The sequence below is a fragment of the Aspergillus nidulans genome, chromosome VII (genome assembly GCF_000011425.1).
Source record: "Aspergillus nidulans FGSC A4 chromosome VII".
Taxonomy (NCBI): domain Eukaryota; kingdom Fungi; phylum Ascomycota; class Eurotiomycetes; order Eurotiales; family Aspergillaceae; genus Aspergillus; species Aspergillus nidulans.
Genome location: NC_066263.1, coordinates 3,033,103 through 3,048,451, shown reverse-complemented (window position 1 = coordinate 3,048,451; position 15,349 = coordinate 3,033,103). Strand labels below are relative to the sequence as shown.

At 48.8% G+C, this 15,349-nt stretch overlaps 7 protein-coding genes across 7 annotated transcripts, besides 1 other annotated feature; 4 read left to right on the top strand and 3 right to left on the bottom strand.

Moving 5' to 3' along the window:
• Positions 1 to 15,349: part of a sequence feature (contig 1.34 1319..177275(1)) that runs on past both edges of the window.
• ANIA_10273 (glutathione S-transferase family protein) lies at positions 140 to 1,517 on the top strand. Its single transcript, XM_050612975.1, has 4 exons — positions 140 to 185; positions 344 to 512; positions 562 to 648; positions 704 to 1,517. The coding sequence occupies exons 1-4, from the start codon at positions 153 to 155 to the stop codon at positions 1,447 to 1,449; spliced, it is 1,035 nt and encodes a 344-aa protein (XP_050468822.1). The 5' UTR covers positions 140 to 152; the 3' UTR covers positions 1,450 to 1,517.
• Positions 2,328 to 4,849, bottom strand: ANIA_02173 (calcium-binding mitochondrial carrier protein). Its single transcript, XM_654685.2, has 8 exons — positions 4,539 to 4,849; positions 4,368 to 4,448; positions 4,070 to 4,277; positions 3,406 to 4,010; positions 3,298 to 3,359; positions 3,133 to 3,236; positions 3,047 to 3,079; positions 2,328 to 2,996 (listed from the first exon to the last, which is right to left on the bottom strand). Exons 1-8 carry the CDS (start codon positions 4,666 to 4,668, stop codon positions 2,477 to 2,479), a joined length of 1,743 nt encoding a protein of 580 aa, XP_659777.1. The 5' UTR covers positions 4,669 to 4,849; the 3' UTR covers positions 2,328 to 2,476.
• On the top strand, positions 5,476 to 6,247 carry ssn8 (cyclin-dependent protein serine/threonine kinase regulator SSN8; the record flags this gene model as incomplete). Its single annotated transcript, XM_654684.1, has 2 exons — positions 5,476 to 5,662; positions 5,709 to 6,247. The coding sequence occupies 2 exons, from the start codon at positions 5,476 to 5,478 to the stop codon at positions 6,245 to 6,247; spliced, it is 726 nt and encodes a 241-aa protein (XP_659776.1).
• On the top strand, positions 8,729 to 9,696 carry ANIA_02171 (DUF4452 domain-containing protein; the record flags this gene model as incomplete). The annotated part of the gene is made up of 2 exons (XM_654683.2): positions 8,729 to 9,299; positions 9,382 to 9,696. Exons 1-2 carry the CDS (start codon positions 9,015 to 9,017, stop codon positions 9,694 to 9,696), a joined length of 600 nt encoding a protein of 199 aa, XP_659775.1. The 5' UTR covers positions 8,729 to 9,014.
• On the bottom strand, positions 11,037 to 11,350 carry ANIA_02170 (uncharacterized protein; the record flags this gene model as incomplete). The annotated part of the gene is made up of 2 exons (XM_654682.1): positions 11,037 to 11,080; positions 11,299 to 11,350. The coding sequence occupies 2 exons, from the start codon at positions 11,348 to 11,350 to the stop codon at positions 11,037 to 11,039; spliced, it is 96 nt and encodes a 31-aa protein (XP_659774.1).
• On the bottom strand, positions 12,208 to 13,223 carry ANIA_02169 (syntaxin family protein; the record flags this gene model as incomplete). The annotated part of the gene is made up of 1 exon (XM_654681.2): positions 12,208 to 13,223. One exon carries the CDS (start codon positions 13,221 to 13,223, stop codon positions 12,411 to 12,413), a length of 813 nt encoding a protein of 270 aa, XP_659773.1. The 3' UTR covers positions 12,208 to 12,410.
• ANIA_02168 (putative TRAF-like signal transducer) lies at positions 13,858 to 15,274 on the top strand (the record flags this gene model as incomplete). Its single annotated transcript, XM_654680.1, has 2 exons — positions 13,858 to 14,385; positions 14,498 to 15,274. The coding sequence occupies 2 exons, from the start codon at positions 13,858 to 13,860 to the stop codon at positions 15,272 to 15,274; spliced, it is 1,305 nt and encodes a 434-aa protein (XP_659772.1).

The window sequence follows — 15,349 nt, the reverse complement described above, 5'->3', positions numbered from 1 at the left end:
GCAACCACTTTGTCAGCGCCAAATCTGGCTTAGTCCGGCTTAGTGACCCCTCCGTAATCAACGTCATTAGTTGTGAGGGCCTCCAAGCTCCTCCGCAATCTTCAGCATCGTTCACGCATATAAACCTGGTGCTGTTTCTCGCTTTAATCTTCATGTTTCTCGTGCTGCGAAGAGCCAATCAGCTTGTGCAGCATCTATCCCCCTTTAGCGCTCTCTTTGGGCCGTCCAATTCGAACATATCCAGAAACCTTTCCCCCGCACTACTTGCCAAACGCGAAATGGCCGTATGCTATCCTCTTAATCTTCACCTTTCACTAACGTATTTGCTAATTGTTTGCATCAGACCGATATCTCTAAGAAGATCACTGACTGGGTTAATCCAGGCGACAAATCTGGCGAATTCAAGCGCCAGGCATCAGTCTTCCGAAATTTGATCTCCAAGGAAGCCGGAGCTGAATTTCCCCCAGAGAAAGACCGTTACCACCTTTATGTCTCTTATGCCTGCCCTTGGGGTGAGCACATATTAGCCTCTTCGAATGATTCATAAGCTTACCCTAACAGCACACCGAACCCTGATCGTCCGAAAATTAAAGGGCCTCGAGGACATCATTTCATACACATCGGTGCACTGGCACTTGGGCGAGAAAGGTGGGAGCCGCGACTCAACCTCCTTTAGACGCCATTAACCCAAATAACTATATAGGCTGGCGCTTTGCCACCCCTGATGAAGATATCCCAGGCGCAAATACAACCCCTGACCCAGTCCACTCCTCGTACAGTCACCTCCGCGACATCTACTTCGCCAACGAACCCAACTACACTGGCCGCTTTACTGTCCCCGTCCTCTACGATAAGAAAACGAAGCGTATCGTCAGCAACGAGTCTTCCGAGATCATCCGCATGTTCTACTACGAATTCGACGACCTCTTACCTGCACAGTATCAGAAAGTCGACCTCTTCCCACCTCATCTCCGCGAGCAAATCGACGCCACGAACGACTGGGTATATAACGACGTTAACAATGGGGTCTACAAGTCTGGTTTTGCAACTACCCAGGAAGCATATGAGAGAAATGTCACGACGCTTTTTGCCTCACTCGATAGGATTGAAAAGCATCTCGCGGATTCCAAGTCGGCTTATTTTTTTGGAGATGACATCACCGAGGCGGATATAAGGCTCTTCACGACGATCGTTCGATTTGATCCCGTATATGTACAACACTTCAAGTGCAATATTCGCGATATCAGATCTGGGTATCCGGCTATTCATGCTTGGTTGAGGAGGCTGTACTGGGATGTCCCAGCGTTCCGGGAGACGACCCAGTTCGAACATATTAAGAAGCACTACACGAAGAGTCATTCGCAGATCAACCCCTTCGGCATCACACCTGTAGGGCCGACACCGGATATCCTGCCCAAAGATAAGGAGGTGAATGCTGTAAAGCACTAAGCGGGTTGCCATGTATTTTATCTACGGTTGATATATCGGATAGGTGAATAAACTTTGTTCAAAGTGCTATTTTCTCACTTGCAAATATGTTGACCTGATATTAAACCACTTATGTTCATATCTCGATTCTCTCGAAGAGACCGCTAAAGGCGTCTATTTTGAGCCTTCAATATGCTACCAGAAGAAATACCGGGGGCCAGCAAGCGGAAGAGATGCCCAAAGCTTGGCGGAAGCGGATTGCCATAAGTCTGTCTGTCTGTATATCGGTAGATGAGCAGAAAAGTAACGCTCAGCTATTCGCCTTTCTATGAATTATATAGTTCTATCCTAACACAGAATCCGAGTCCCTAAATTAGATACAAACGAGAAAAAGTGGCACAAACGCCGAATCCAGGCTGCCATTGTACATATGGTTTTGAAAGAGAAGACAACTAGAACTCCGTAGGATGCTTCATCGCAGGACGCCTTGCCATGCGATTATAGATTTGTTGCAATAATATCCATGCCAAAAGGAGTAGTCGTTTCACGAGGGCTTGATGCCTCGGATGACGGAAATAGAAGATAGTATTTTAGGCGGTGTATGTATTTCGAAGCTGGGCTGGTTGATTGCAAGAAGTAGGTGACAAAAAAGGTAAGAAGGTAGAGGCGTTCGCATAGGATCGGACCAGGACGGATCTGAACATATGGGTTTCCATCGTAGGAAAATCATGGCGTCGCGGTAAATGTGACTAATATGTTCGAGGGTATCTCAGTAAACGCTTTTAAGAACCCAGCATGTATAAATCGTGTTATGTGTCGAAGCTGAGAAGGCACTTGAAATAGAGTGTCGGAGGGTGCTGGAAATGATGGTTTGACGGCCGAGAGCTGATTCGACGCTACAAAATTGACGACTGGGGACTGGCGGATGAAGAGAGCCCTGCTCTTCAATCTAGACTTCGTTCTCGGCAGTTCCTCGACGCGCATGATGACATGCTCAAAAGACTAGCGCTAGAACAAGCTGCACTAATCAATGCCAAAGCAGAACACCCTACCGAAGTCCAAGCATCCGCTTTGAGTTTTCGTACACAACATAACTGATTGACACTGCCGGGGCGACCTTCAACAGATTCGGGGTAAGGCCCTTGTAGAATCCGCGAATACCTTCGCTTTGAACTGTTTTGCGGGCGACGTCCATGACGCTGTTGTATGTTGTGGGATGCAGGACAGTCCCTTGTGCCTGCATTCGGGTTCGAAGAACGTTCAATGGATAGACAACGGATGCGCTGACACCTCCACTGATAGCACCAATAGCACCTGTAGTGAAGTTGGATAGAGGGACATCATCCTCGTGGCAGCTGTGTTCGCGAGCCTTCCGAGCAAGAAGAGTGCGTTTCAGGTACTCAAAAGTTGACAGATCAATGGCGGCATACGGAAACATTCCAATGAGGCCAAGAGGCAGACCACGAAAGAATCCGAAAATGCCGTTTTTGTTCCATACCTTTCGGGCCGTCGCCGCTATGAGTTGATTTCCTTTCAGACCACCTTCGACAACTTCACATTGCATTCGGCTAACATAGATTAGCACATGAAAGTACCAAAAGCAAAAACAGGCACGTACAACTTCAATGTATCAAGAGGATAGACAAAGCACCTGTTTCATTGTTAGACGGTCATTTTTTAGTGAGTACCTGAATAACTGCGTACTGAGCAACCATTCCGCCAAATCCGCCAGACAGAAATTGTGAAGTGGGTTGGAGCCTTTTTGGGTCATTGTGACCCTCAAGGCGAGCGAAAGCACGTTTGGCAGACTGCAGCGTGTCAGCACATGTTATCCACATTGTAAATGCTATATCCACGGGGTAAACTAACCTCATAAGCGCCAAATTTAATGGCTGATTCAGGCATGACTTTGACAACATTCAATCCGTTGCCTTCACCAGTCAGTTTAGTTCTTATTGCTATGAAAACCTCACGTACCAGCGAAGAGACTGCGAATGCCCCCAGCTTTCCATAGCTCGTTCAACGCATCCATCAGGGATCTCGAAGCCCTCCCGGCTGCTTTTAATGGAGCCCCATCTTTAGCGGCGGTGACGACAGGAGATGGCGATCCGGTCTTCGCAATGAGATACACTTTCAGACGGTCCAATGGCGCAGTGGCTGTCCTTGATACGGCGCCTGCAATACCACCAGCAATAAAATAACCTAGTTGAGGAGTATTCTCGGTCAACTTCTGTTCATAATATCGAAAGGACATCCACATGGCGACGGTCCTGGGTATGGGCAACCACTCCAATTCTAATTCGCCGTCACGGACTGGGGGACCTCTCGCAAAGGCGGACTGCGGGGTTTCCGCATGGGCTGACGAGAGAAGGGCTGTCAAAATATGTGCTGGGAAAAACTTGTGCAAAAATGTTCTGATGGCCAAAATATAATGTCTAAGAAACGAGTGGTCTGTACCTAAACCCTGCAGATCGTTGATGTGGACATCTCCTTCCGGGTTTAGATTTCCCGTGGCACTGTAATATGATAGAACGGCATGCAGGTCGGAGGAGGAGTAACCGGATAAAAAGAGAAGAAAGTCCCTGCATGACACGAATAATTAGTAAATAATCACAAGCAACGCCTAGTGGAATGCACTTACCTCCACTCTGGATAAGTGATAACGCCGTCCTGGTTCGTATCTACGTCCGCGAAGAACTCATCGAGTTTAGAATTTGAAACCGTGACGCCGGACTTGGAGAAAGCGGCTTTGAGCTCGCTTTTGTCGATTTCCCCATTCTGATTGCGATCAATACTTTTGAAAAGTTGCCAAAGCTCCTGCTCAGCGCGATCGACGAAGGCCCGGAATTCTAGGAATAATTAGGTTGATCAAATCACCAGTTGGCGGCAGGTGCTCGAGTGTCGAGGACTCGTCACGATCCGATGACGTGTGATCTTACCAGAGTACTCTATAATCCCATCCCCGTTGGTGTCTACCGACCGGAAGATAGCCTGCAGCATAGTATCGGCATTCTTCAGAGCTGAATGGCGGCACGAAAGTTAGCACCACCATTACTGCGAGTCAGGTGCCATTAAGAGCACGGGATGGATGAGGTCATGGAGCAGCTCACGGTGATCGATCTTCCTTAAGCCCTTCTTCAACCCATTGTAGTCCAGATGCTCCTTCTTTTTCGCGCCAAGGCGCGACCAGAGCCTGGCGACCCTTTGGTCGCATTCGGCTTTCGACTCGCCGCCGGCCATGTTCGGTTGATATAAGATTATTATCGGGCTTCCGTCATTATTTTGAACGAGGGGCTCAAGAACGCGCGAACTGAGTGTATCCCCGGCGAAGTAGGGGAGTTTTGGCGTATGAATAGCAGGGGCATCGAATCTGCGGTTGTAATGATAGCAGACGAGTTGCTGATATCGCAGATTAACGTTCAGGCCTGATAATGGCCATGAGAAATCAAGCAGCAATGATTTGCTTTCTGAATAATTGCGGGCGGAAGAAAGAAAATTCCGAACCAGAACTCTTCAAGAGCACCGGGCCGGTGATCGGCTTCACTATTCCAGTTTAGGGAAGCGTGTACTTAGGCCTGTTCTCCTCTCCAGCTCCGTTGTCAGACCATTCCATCTACACGCCATATTGCTGTTATATATCTATTTACTTCTGCAACAAAAGTGATTATGTCAGGAAGGTAACCTTCGGCAAACATAGCTTTGTCATATAGGGTGGAGCTCCCCAAGCGTTAACGCTCAACGACCCCTCTCAACTGCCATGATGCGGACAGATCAACCCAAATCTGAGCAACTCTGAGGATTTTATATCTTGAATAATGGCAGCAAATTATTGGGCCTCGACCCAGCGAAAACACTGGCTGTTTACCCGAGAGCGTTTGGCGGAAATTCGGGAGAGCTTTAAGGAAAAGGATAAAGCTTCACACACACACTTCCCTCTACCCGATCAAAGACTGCTCAATATATATTTTAATCAGCGTAAGATTGGTGCCTTTAGACTTCAGATTCAAGCTAAGTGATAGAACAGAGCTCATAAAACTTGGGAAAAGGATGTCAACCAGACAGCAAGCACTCGCCACGGCTCAGGTTTATATCAAGCGATACTACACGAAGAACGAGATCAGGAATACAAACCCGTATCTTGTTCTGACGACGGCCTTCTATCTCGCCTGTAAAATGGAAGAGTGTCCGCAGCATATCAGATTCGTCGTCAGTGAGGCTCGAGCTCTCTGGCCAGGTGCGTGAATGTGGAACAGCATATGGTCATTGCTAATGCACCACAGAGTTTATCGTCCCTGACGTCTCTAAAGTTGGCGAATGCGAGTTCTCCCTGATATCTGAGATGCAAGCCCAACTTATCGTACATCACCCGTACCGAACTCTATCGGAGCTCCAGCCTGAGTTATCCCTTACGTCCGATGAGGTCGCGCTTGCGTGGTCAGTGATCAACGATCACTATCTCACCGACTTATCCTTACTATACCCGCCACATATTATCGCAGTCATGGCGATTATTGTAGCCGTTGTCTTCAAGCCCAGCAGCCAGACGGCCTTTCATGGCTCTGCAGCTCCAATCGCAGGGGCAATGCGAGACGGCGGCATGAATATTCTCGCGGCCCTTAGCGATAAGGGGGGAGCTGGTCCTCCTCCTAGGATACAGAAACTCATCGCATGGCTTGCTGAAAGTGAGGTCGACATCAAGGCGGTCATTGAATCTACGCAGGAATTGGTCTCACTATACGAAGTCTGGGAACAATATAGTGAGAAGAACTGCAAAGAGCTTCTAGGGCGGATGATCAGGAGCAAAAGTTTGGACAAATAAAGCTCTAGGCACTCGACACTCAGAGTTCAGTCCTGCAGGCACAGATCACAGTCTCTTACAGCTATCGATGTTGGCATACACCATGGTCGAGACAGACTTAGCGCCGCTCTGGATAACAATGAATAGTTCGAGTCATGGCCCGCGTACGGTACTTGGATGTTAAAATAAAACCGAAACAAATATCTCACCTGGGATTCTTAGTCATGTTCTCTCAGGACTCTTTCCTCGTTGTCGCTGGTACTTCCTCGTCTCACGCCTGCTTCTCTACTACCTCAGCCGCACCATATTCGTCTACTTTCACAATTTGTCGAGCTCTTCATGGCGGCGATTGACAGGTCACCGGTATCGTGACTTGTCTACTCATCAAAGCTCTCACCATGTTCTTTCTTATGTGCCTGCCCAGCGTGCACTAGAAGGCTTACCGACCTAAACTTCTACCTCCTAGAACAAGCAGGGTTGGTTGAAGAGCCTGACCTTCAGCTCCTCCTTAAAGCTTGCTGACATTGATAAAATTAGACGATGGAATTAAAAACAATACACAACCGACCTAGATCTCCTTCAAAATCCGCCCCTTACCGTTGAGATCCTTCCATTTCTTATGCTCACCAGCTCTGTAGTGGAAAAATCAGACCCAACGTCGCCCTCAAGAAAACGCTAGGAGCAGGGCACCAGGCAATTCCTACTCATTGAGGCTTTTATGATAAGAACTCATGGTAACGACACTTATTGCGCATCATCGACCAGGCGGATGTGGGGCGGCTGCCTTCGCCACTCGAGGTTATCGTATAGAGTAGTCATCTGTTGTGATAGTCGCTAGCCGGCTCTCCAGCACGACAGAATTCATCCATACTGCGACAGAGTAGGTCAATTATAAGTCACGAGATTGCTAAGGCTCTACGTAGATACTCTTTGCTGGGCGTTTACTGACGAACAAAGGGATATTCTTGTTCCATCCATAACGCTACCCAGCTCCGCTAGAATTATGTAATTGTTTTGGTAGGGCTGCAGTTGGGAACGGAATGAATAAGGCGCATGGGACATGTTCGGAAAGGCGATTCTCCGCTGATGCCCATAGAGACGCTCCCAAGGAATGACAACAGTGATTACATTGTATGAGCTCAACATGCCTTTTGTTTCGCGATTGTGTAATTATCTGATGACTCTATTATAAAATGAGGCGCAGGCAATTAGTTTGATACGAGAGTCCGAGAGTTCGGAACACAAAAAGACACACAGTAGCAGAGCCACAATTGTGGCTTGTGCGTGACCTGGCCGAATCTCTCCGATCTTCGGATGTTTCCTATCATTCCATGATCCTTTGTACCGTGAGAAATTAGGTCTTACTACCCTGTCATACTCTGCAATTGTTGACAGGAGCAATCCCAATGCGGAGTGAGCTCCTGTAAGCTGGAGAAGCTCTTCTAATCAACATGCAACCATCTCTGTCTGGTCATCTAAGTCATTGAGTTCAAACCCTCTGAAAACCGTCGAGGTATCACTTCGTTGGACTAGGCGCCCGTTCTTCCAGAATGTACTCCAGATGGAGCGATGTGCGCCAATGTTTTCAGCCACGTCGCACGGTTCCATGGATAATTATGGGGAACGTTGGGAGCAAATCATCGATGACATCTGATTATTTTAGGCGGGGCTCAGATCATTTCTCTGCAAATCATTGACTGTTCGGGTTGTGGTGCAAATTGCCAGCGCATGCCGTGCCTCTCCTCGGAATTGTCTGCCGCATGATTCAGGTTTCAGAATCCGACGGTCTTCATACTCCAAGGCCCTGCTCAACGATTTTGAGTAACATCGTCAACCATTCCAGTGGCCCAGAAGACGGGGTTAGAGACTTCAATCTTGATAGATTGGAATCAGCGTTTGCAACCTTGAAGAGTTGTTGCATCCCTTTGTTATTTGTAACCGTGCTCTGTTGAGTGACCCGCCCCCTCAATCGCCAATTGCGAGGCTGTACAATCATACCATGGTCTCCTGCATTAATGCGCTGCCCAGCAGAGAATAGTAATTCCTTCTTCAGATCTTCGGCTTCTCAGGAAGGAGATGATAGGTGGAGATGATAGGCGGACAGTTGGCAGCCTTACTGGGAGCAAGCCGGCAGCCACCGACTTTGCACCTTTTTTGAGTCTTCAGCCAAGTTGAGATCTAGTCTAACTACAAAAACGCTAGCTTCTTTGATGAACGTACCATTAGCTCCAAGCCCCAATAATTAATAGTATGTTCAGCGCTAATACCTGCACCGCTCCTCGCCTCCTAGTCTCGAAACTGCAATGAGACCCACTTAGTCCTGAACCCTGAGTCGTAATAGGTTCATGTTGTCGCCACTAAGGTTCTGTTCTGGAGACTCTGGTTGGCCACCCTTTATGGGTGCAGGTGACCTCAGCCCCAGCGACTTGAAGCCCCTCTTCCTCGCCTCCTCTCAAACTCGCATCCTTTCTCTTCCCGCCTTCAATCGTTCTCCATCCCACAGTAAAATAGCAACCCAACCGTCCACCGTTCACTTTTCCTTCTCTCCTCAGCTCTGTTACTGTTCTTCCTTCTTTCATCCCCTGCGTTAGTATATTCTCCTTCTACAGAATATTCCCCGTTTCGCACCCAACTACCTCCTTGCCATATTTCCTTCCATTTTCTTCAAAAGCTCAGCGTCTCCGACTCTGGTCCTTGCTTGTATCCACTATCTATTTGTACATTGACAATCTCAACGACCGCAACGTGCTTATTGCTTGCTCCTCGCCTTTAATACGCCGCCGCCAAGATGTCAACTTTTTTCTACGGACAGCACCAACAGCACCACCAGGCCGCTCACCACGGTGCCACCGCTCATCTGCAAACGTCGAATAACCACCATGGAAGCCGCTCCCGGAGAGGTCCGAAGATGGCTGCTCAAAATGCCCAACGTCAATTTCGTGGTGTCAAGAGTATGAGGGAGTTGGCGGAAGCTCCCTCTGTAACTGCGTTCCGTGCCAGGTTCGAAGCTGGGCGGTCTTTCGATCTGGACGACGATCTCGAGTTCTGTCCGGGTCTCCTGACTGAGGACGATGTATGTTATCGCTTGACCTGAGTCTCTCCCTGAGATTCGATGGCCTCTTTCAGTAAAGATCTGTTATTGACATGAACTCCAGCTGCACTCTATCCACTCTGCTTCCTCGGATCGTTCGTCTCTCTCCAGTGGCTCGCCTGACACATCGCCAATCCAGCATCAGATCCAGCCCGTTCAGCAGGTTACGCCGTCGATTTCTTTGTCTCCCGCTTCTTCCAATACGTACCTCCACTCAGGGGTCACTGGTAACTATAATCAAGCGAGCTTCCAGCAACCTTCGGCTGCTCGCACCCGCAAAGTCATTCCAATCATCAACCCCAACACTGGGATGACCCTGACCAGCCCGCCCAACTCCATCTCCCCGGGTCAGATGCAGAACGCTCAGCGTCGGTGGTAAAGGCCAGCACGCCGAGCCGCCATTTTGCTGGCAAGAGCCACACGTCCGCCCACAATTGTTTCGATTTCGCTCAGCTTCTGCATCATCGGTCTCCCTAACCGCGGGTCATAATATTCACTGTTTGCTTCTCTAATCGTTTGACACGACTCGACTCTTCTAACGATCAACCTAAACTCGCCTTTTTTTGATTCACGAAATTCGCGGAGCATAAAAGGATACATTGTTTTTGTTTGTACATACACCCTCCGATCACGATTTCCTAGATTTATGCTTTCTTCGACTACCTGCGAGCGACGGCGCCCTGCGATTCGATTCTTGCATTCTCCAGCGATACCTTGTTTTTCTACTCTCGGTTAGGGAAAACCAAAATACTTATTTATTGGCCGCGGGGTTCAGGCCGGCGATGATGTATAGAAAGCGGCGATTTTGCCATTTGGGGGACACGGAGTTGTTTTTCTTGGAGTATTCTGGCGGCTTTGCGAAGTTCCGCTTAGTGGTTTAGCCATGTTTCTTCCGGGGTTTGGCTTGGGTACAAATTTTGGGTGGGACGGAATTTCATGCTTTACAAGGATCTAGAAGGCGGCAACGATATACGTCTTGCATTGGTTGGGATTTGTTAAATTTGTTTCGGAAGGCTCGCGACGTTTGATATCTTGCATATGTCTTGTCTGGCCATTTTTGTTTCTGTTCGTGTATATGGTTGGGACTGGTAACACACCTTCCCTATTGTTAGGTTAACTGGCTGTAAAATCCATCGACTGGATTAGCGTTCAATGAATGGTTCCATATTGTAGCCCTGTTAAAGTATCTATTCTTGAGATTGTCGTTTGATTCGATTTATCGCTTGTCTCAGATATCGTTTGTTGACTTCGATACTGTGACTCAATAGAACAAGTAAAGTAGCGGCCAACAAGCATATTCATTCGACGAACTGCACATGCCGCAGTTGTTGGGCCATAATCGGTCGATGTAAATGTCCTAGATGACCACCAGGCCATTAAAACCACTCGGCAGTGACCTGTCCATTTCTTAATTATAGAAGTAGTATATTTGACTTAAATATGTGGAATTCTCGCAAGCCTGGTAAAGATATATGTCACCATATATTTTACCGACCATCACGCGTTTGATCATTCTCTTAAACTAGGACTGCAACACTTGTACTAAAGCTACTTAAAACTATTACTCGCTTTCAGCAAGACGAAAGTAAAAATTGCTTGTCTACCCTTGTATCTCATTTATTGTATGCAAAACTAACCGCCCTGCCATCAGGGCGTATCTACTATTCACCCTGCAAATCCAACCTCTATAAACTCAAAAAGCCTAAAAAACAAGATATCTTAAGACCCTGAACGATCATCCTCCGGTCCCTTAACCCCGAGAACTATTTAAGTTATTACCTCGGTTATCATTTGCCCAGCCGCAGGTGAAGTTCGTCGTGAAAGCCATGGTAACCTGGCCTGGCAAATGAGTATTCATGACGTCACTGTCCATCCTCAAATCCAGCAGGCCTGGTTGGCCAGTCTGTAGCAAAAATGACGTCCAGGAGACATTGAGCAATTGAATTCGTGGAGCTTTCGCGGCCGTTTATAAAAGCCTTACCTCCCTTAAATAGCCCTTCAAAAAGCTGTAGGTTAACATACTTTCTCCGCATATCAACGACCTTTCAAGTCTCATCACATCCCATCTACAACTCATGTGAGCTACTATTTAGGCACCACCCCAACAAGCGCTCTAGCAAACTTGCTCACATTTGGAATTAGATTCGAATCAATCCACATTAAAAATGTCCTTCGTCCCTTCCATCCGCGCAACAACCCGCCTTTCCAGCGCCCGGGCAACGATCCTCCCCCGAGTCACAGTTCCCGCATTTCACACATCTGCAGCTCGCTCAGGCCTGAAGGAGGACGATGACCGCAGTACGTCAATTTCCAACCCTTCTTCTGCCTTCAAAGCCACCCAGTACTTTACCAGCACCTGATTTCCCACGCCGAATGCGTCTACTGACTCTTATCTGACATCTAAGGCTCAGGCAACGACCAGTTGAAGGATCACTATGAGCAAGAGAAGCAGGCTCAGATTAAGAGGCAGAAAGAGGGACAGGGGAAGTGGAACCAGAACCTTGCTAGTAGCAGCGAAGCCTCGGTGCGTATACCTTTATTTTTACCATCGCCCTCCGTCCTTGGTCATGAATCAGGAGTCGTACGTCGAGTGGAGTTTAACTTGCTAACGAATGTAACAGGTCAAAGCTGACCGGGGAGAGGTCGACAATAAGGATAGCTTCGTTGACCTCCAAGATAAGACGAAGAACGAGCCTAATCAGAAGGCGTAAAATGGCTGGGCCTGGTGCTTAGCATTAGAGATTTCTTATTATTCTGGTTTCACTCTTGTACCGTGCACTATATGGCTAGGAGAGACTTTCCAGTCTTTCTAACATAGCAATGAACTTAATCCAAGGTACATCCGAATATACTTTGTAACCGAACATACTTAAGTAGAACCATAGGACTGCTCAAAGATACGCTTAGCAGAATTGTAAAACTAAAGACGGATATATATAAAGCGAATGCCGCAAAGTTGGTACCTCAACGCCGTCCCACCGTCCAAAGAGTGTTAGCGTGACTCTAACCCAAGATATGAAAGAAACTACGCCACCGCGCCGGCTAGATAGAATAACTGAATATGACAAGAGGGTGTAGCAGTTGTAAGACGACTCATTTTAACAGGACGATCAAGATAACAAGGATGATAATCAATCCGATGATCGTCATCATGCTCCAATTCTCTCCAGCACTCCTGCGGATCTTGTCGATGCGCCGACGGGCGTTATCCAATCTGCTCTGATGCCGGTCAACAGTGCCATCCATCTCGTCCAGCAGCGCCACATGGCCGTCGAGCTCGTCTCCAATTTGAATACTCAGCTGATGCTGTCTCCCGATCGACTCGCCCAATCGATCGAGCTGCTCGTCCTGCTCCCGCATTACCCGCTCATGATGGTCGTAAATATGTTGATTCGACATATCAGACGTATCCACGCCTTCGGGCGACGGTGAGTCTCGGTACGGCTGGAACAGGGTGCGACGGTTGAGATCCTCCTCGGCAGCGACGGAGTCGTCCATGAAGCGAACAGATTTAGATGACGGATGCTGCGGAACAGGCTGCTTCAAATCCGGCGAGCGGCCCTTGACGTTTGTAAATTGCGGCGATGCTGAATCTGACCGATCATTGCTTTCGCCCTCGGCGGATGAACTGGTGGGACCGCGGAATTGCGACGATAAATCGCTGTACTGCGACCGGAGATGCATGAGCTGATCTTTTATATCGGCAGCCTCTTCATCATTTGATTCTTCTAGTCGCTTAACGTTCGCTTCGACACCCTCGATGCCTTCTCGCAGGGACTCGAGGGAACGGGATATCTCACCATCCTGGCTGTTAGGTTCTAGACTCAGCGAGATGGCCCGCTCGCGTTCTAGGAGTGAGAGCTTGATGTGATCAGCAAGGAGGAAGAGCTGTGAAGGATTTGGCATTCTGAGATGTCAGACAATGATGGTCGCTGATGCAGGGGAGGATGTCGAGGTAGCAGAGATGGATGAAAGTTGCTGATTGAGTGACGATAGGCAACTGCGGAGGAGAGTTTCAGCGCTAAGTTGCGACCGGCAGATGGCCCGAGAGTCGAGAATGTTGACGAACAGAACAAGAAGAGCCGAAATAGTGTCATTAATGAATATATCTATCTTGATTGAAATTTGGATGATCTATTGCGCCCGATGCAGGCACTTTCAAGGTCTAACCCTGGAATACCCATCCAAGAGAAGATGACGGTTCTCGCCTCCCCGCAATCCCGCTTCAACTCCCGCTTCTGTCCAGTCCACCTCCGACTTCCTCGACCACGCCGATCAAATTCCACTCGCTATCATTCCCGCTGGTTCGCCTTCTATTAACGCTGCTGAACGAACGCTGATCTGCTGGGTCACGACGTCTCCCCCCCATTCCAGCCACCGTGTGACACTCATGTGCTGTCACTCGAAGCTATTGTTTCAAACCCCAACCAACACGACATTCCAGCGGACGATTCCTTGAGACACATCTCCCCGTCGCAGGGGAGTCATTACCAGTATACTATAGAAATACGGGAGGAAGCGCGGTTTCCTTGCCTTCATCATGAAGCTCGACCAGTTCCTCGCCATGGAGGTGGGCAGCGACCAGGACGGACTCATCGACCTGCGCGGACTTGAGTACATCTCTGACTATGATGACCATCTCATGTGTCCAATATGCCACTGCCCTTTCATCCGGCCAGTGCGCCTGGGATGCGACCATGTGTTCTGCCAGACGTGCTTGAACTTTGCTATCAGAACTTTTGCTCCCGGCCGAGACGACTTCACCTGTCCCACATGCCGCACTCCTACACGGGATGTCTATCTCAACGTTCCCCGACTCTTGAACAACATGTGCGATGATCTTCCGGTGCGGTGTCCGTTTTCGCCTGAAGGATGCAAGGAGGTTGTTCCGAGGGGCCATATCCAGTCCCATGCAGACAAGTACTGCAGATATAAGTTGATGGACTGCCCGAGTCCTTCCTGCGATGAGAAAACTCGCAAGAAGGACCTTAGTCCGGAGAATAAATGTATGCATGAACTCCACAAATGTCTGCGCTGCGACGCGGATATCATGGAGCAGGATTATGAGGTACAGAATATATCCCGGTCAGATCTGCATATATCGAAGGCTAACCACTCTACTCAAGGAGCACGTAAAAGAACTATGCCCTAGCCTCAAAACAACCTGCCCGGATTGTCAGGTAACCGTCTTTCGAAAAGCGCTCCGAGAACATATCGATTCCTGCCCTGAAGCGGTTCACCCTTGCGCCGCATCCAAATACGGTTGTTCCATCAGAATGAAGCGTGCAGAACTAGGAACTCACGAGCAGAGTTGTCCTCTTATCTCAATAGGCCCGTACTTCGAAGCCCAAAATGCCAGACTCGACTCGATGGAACTTACAGTTCGCCACCTCCAACAGCGCAACGAAATCCTCGACGACGGGCTCGCCTCCATCCGCTCAACCCTCGTCGAATCCTCACGCGCCTTTTCCGCCCACCATAGCAATAGCAATAATGACGAAACTGCATCCTCTTCATCGGCCGTCGCCGACACTACAAACCCGTCTAGTGCAATTCCAACTGACGCCGAAGCGTCTACCAGCTCACTTACAAATGCTACAACCTACCTCCTCTCCCTTCACGAATCCCTCCGCGAAGAGGTCGCACAACTATCACATGCTATCACAGATCTCGACGCACGCGCAAGCATGGCGATCATGAACGAATGCCTCCGCCTCAAGGAGGATATGGCGCATACAAATGCTGCAGTGGGTAGCATCCGCATGCAGGTCCAATGGCTTATGAATCCACGGCTACACCAAGGCCAGCGGACGCAGAACAATAGTGAAGCGAGGGGCGGAACACATTCGGCTGCCGGTGCAGGGGCGAGTTCGAGTAGTAGTGGGCCTGCCCCTGGTTACGGGTTACTGAGGCCACGGAGGTTAAGTGATACAGGAAGGGAAGGGACGAAATTGTGATTTTTTTTCCTCCTCTCGCAATATGGTGAAGGATGGGGAGAAGTCGGCATCATGGCGTTCTGGGTTCCGTATGAT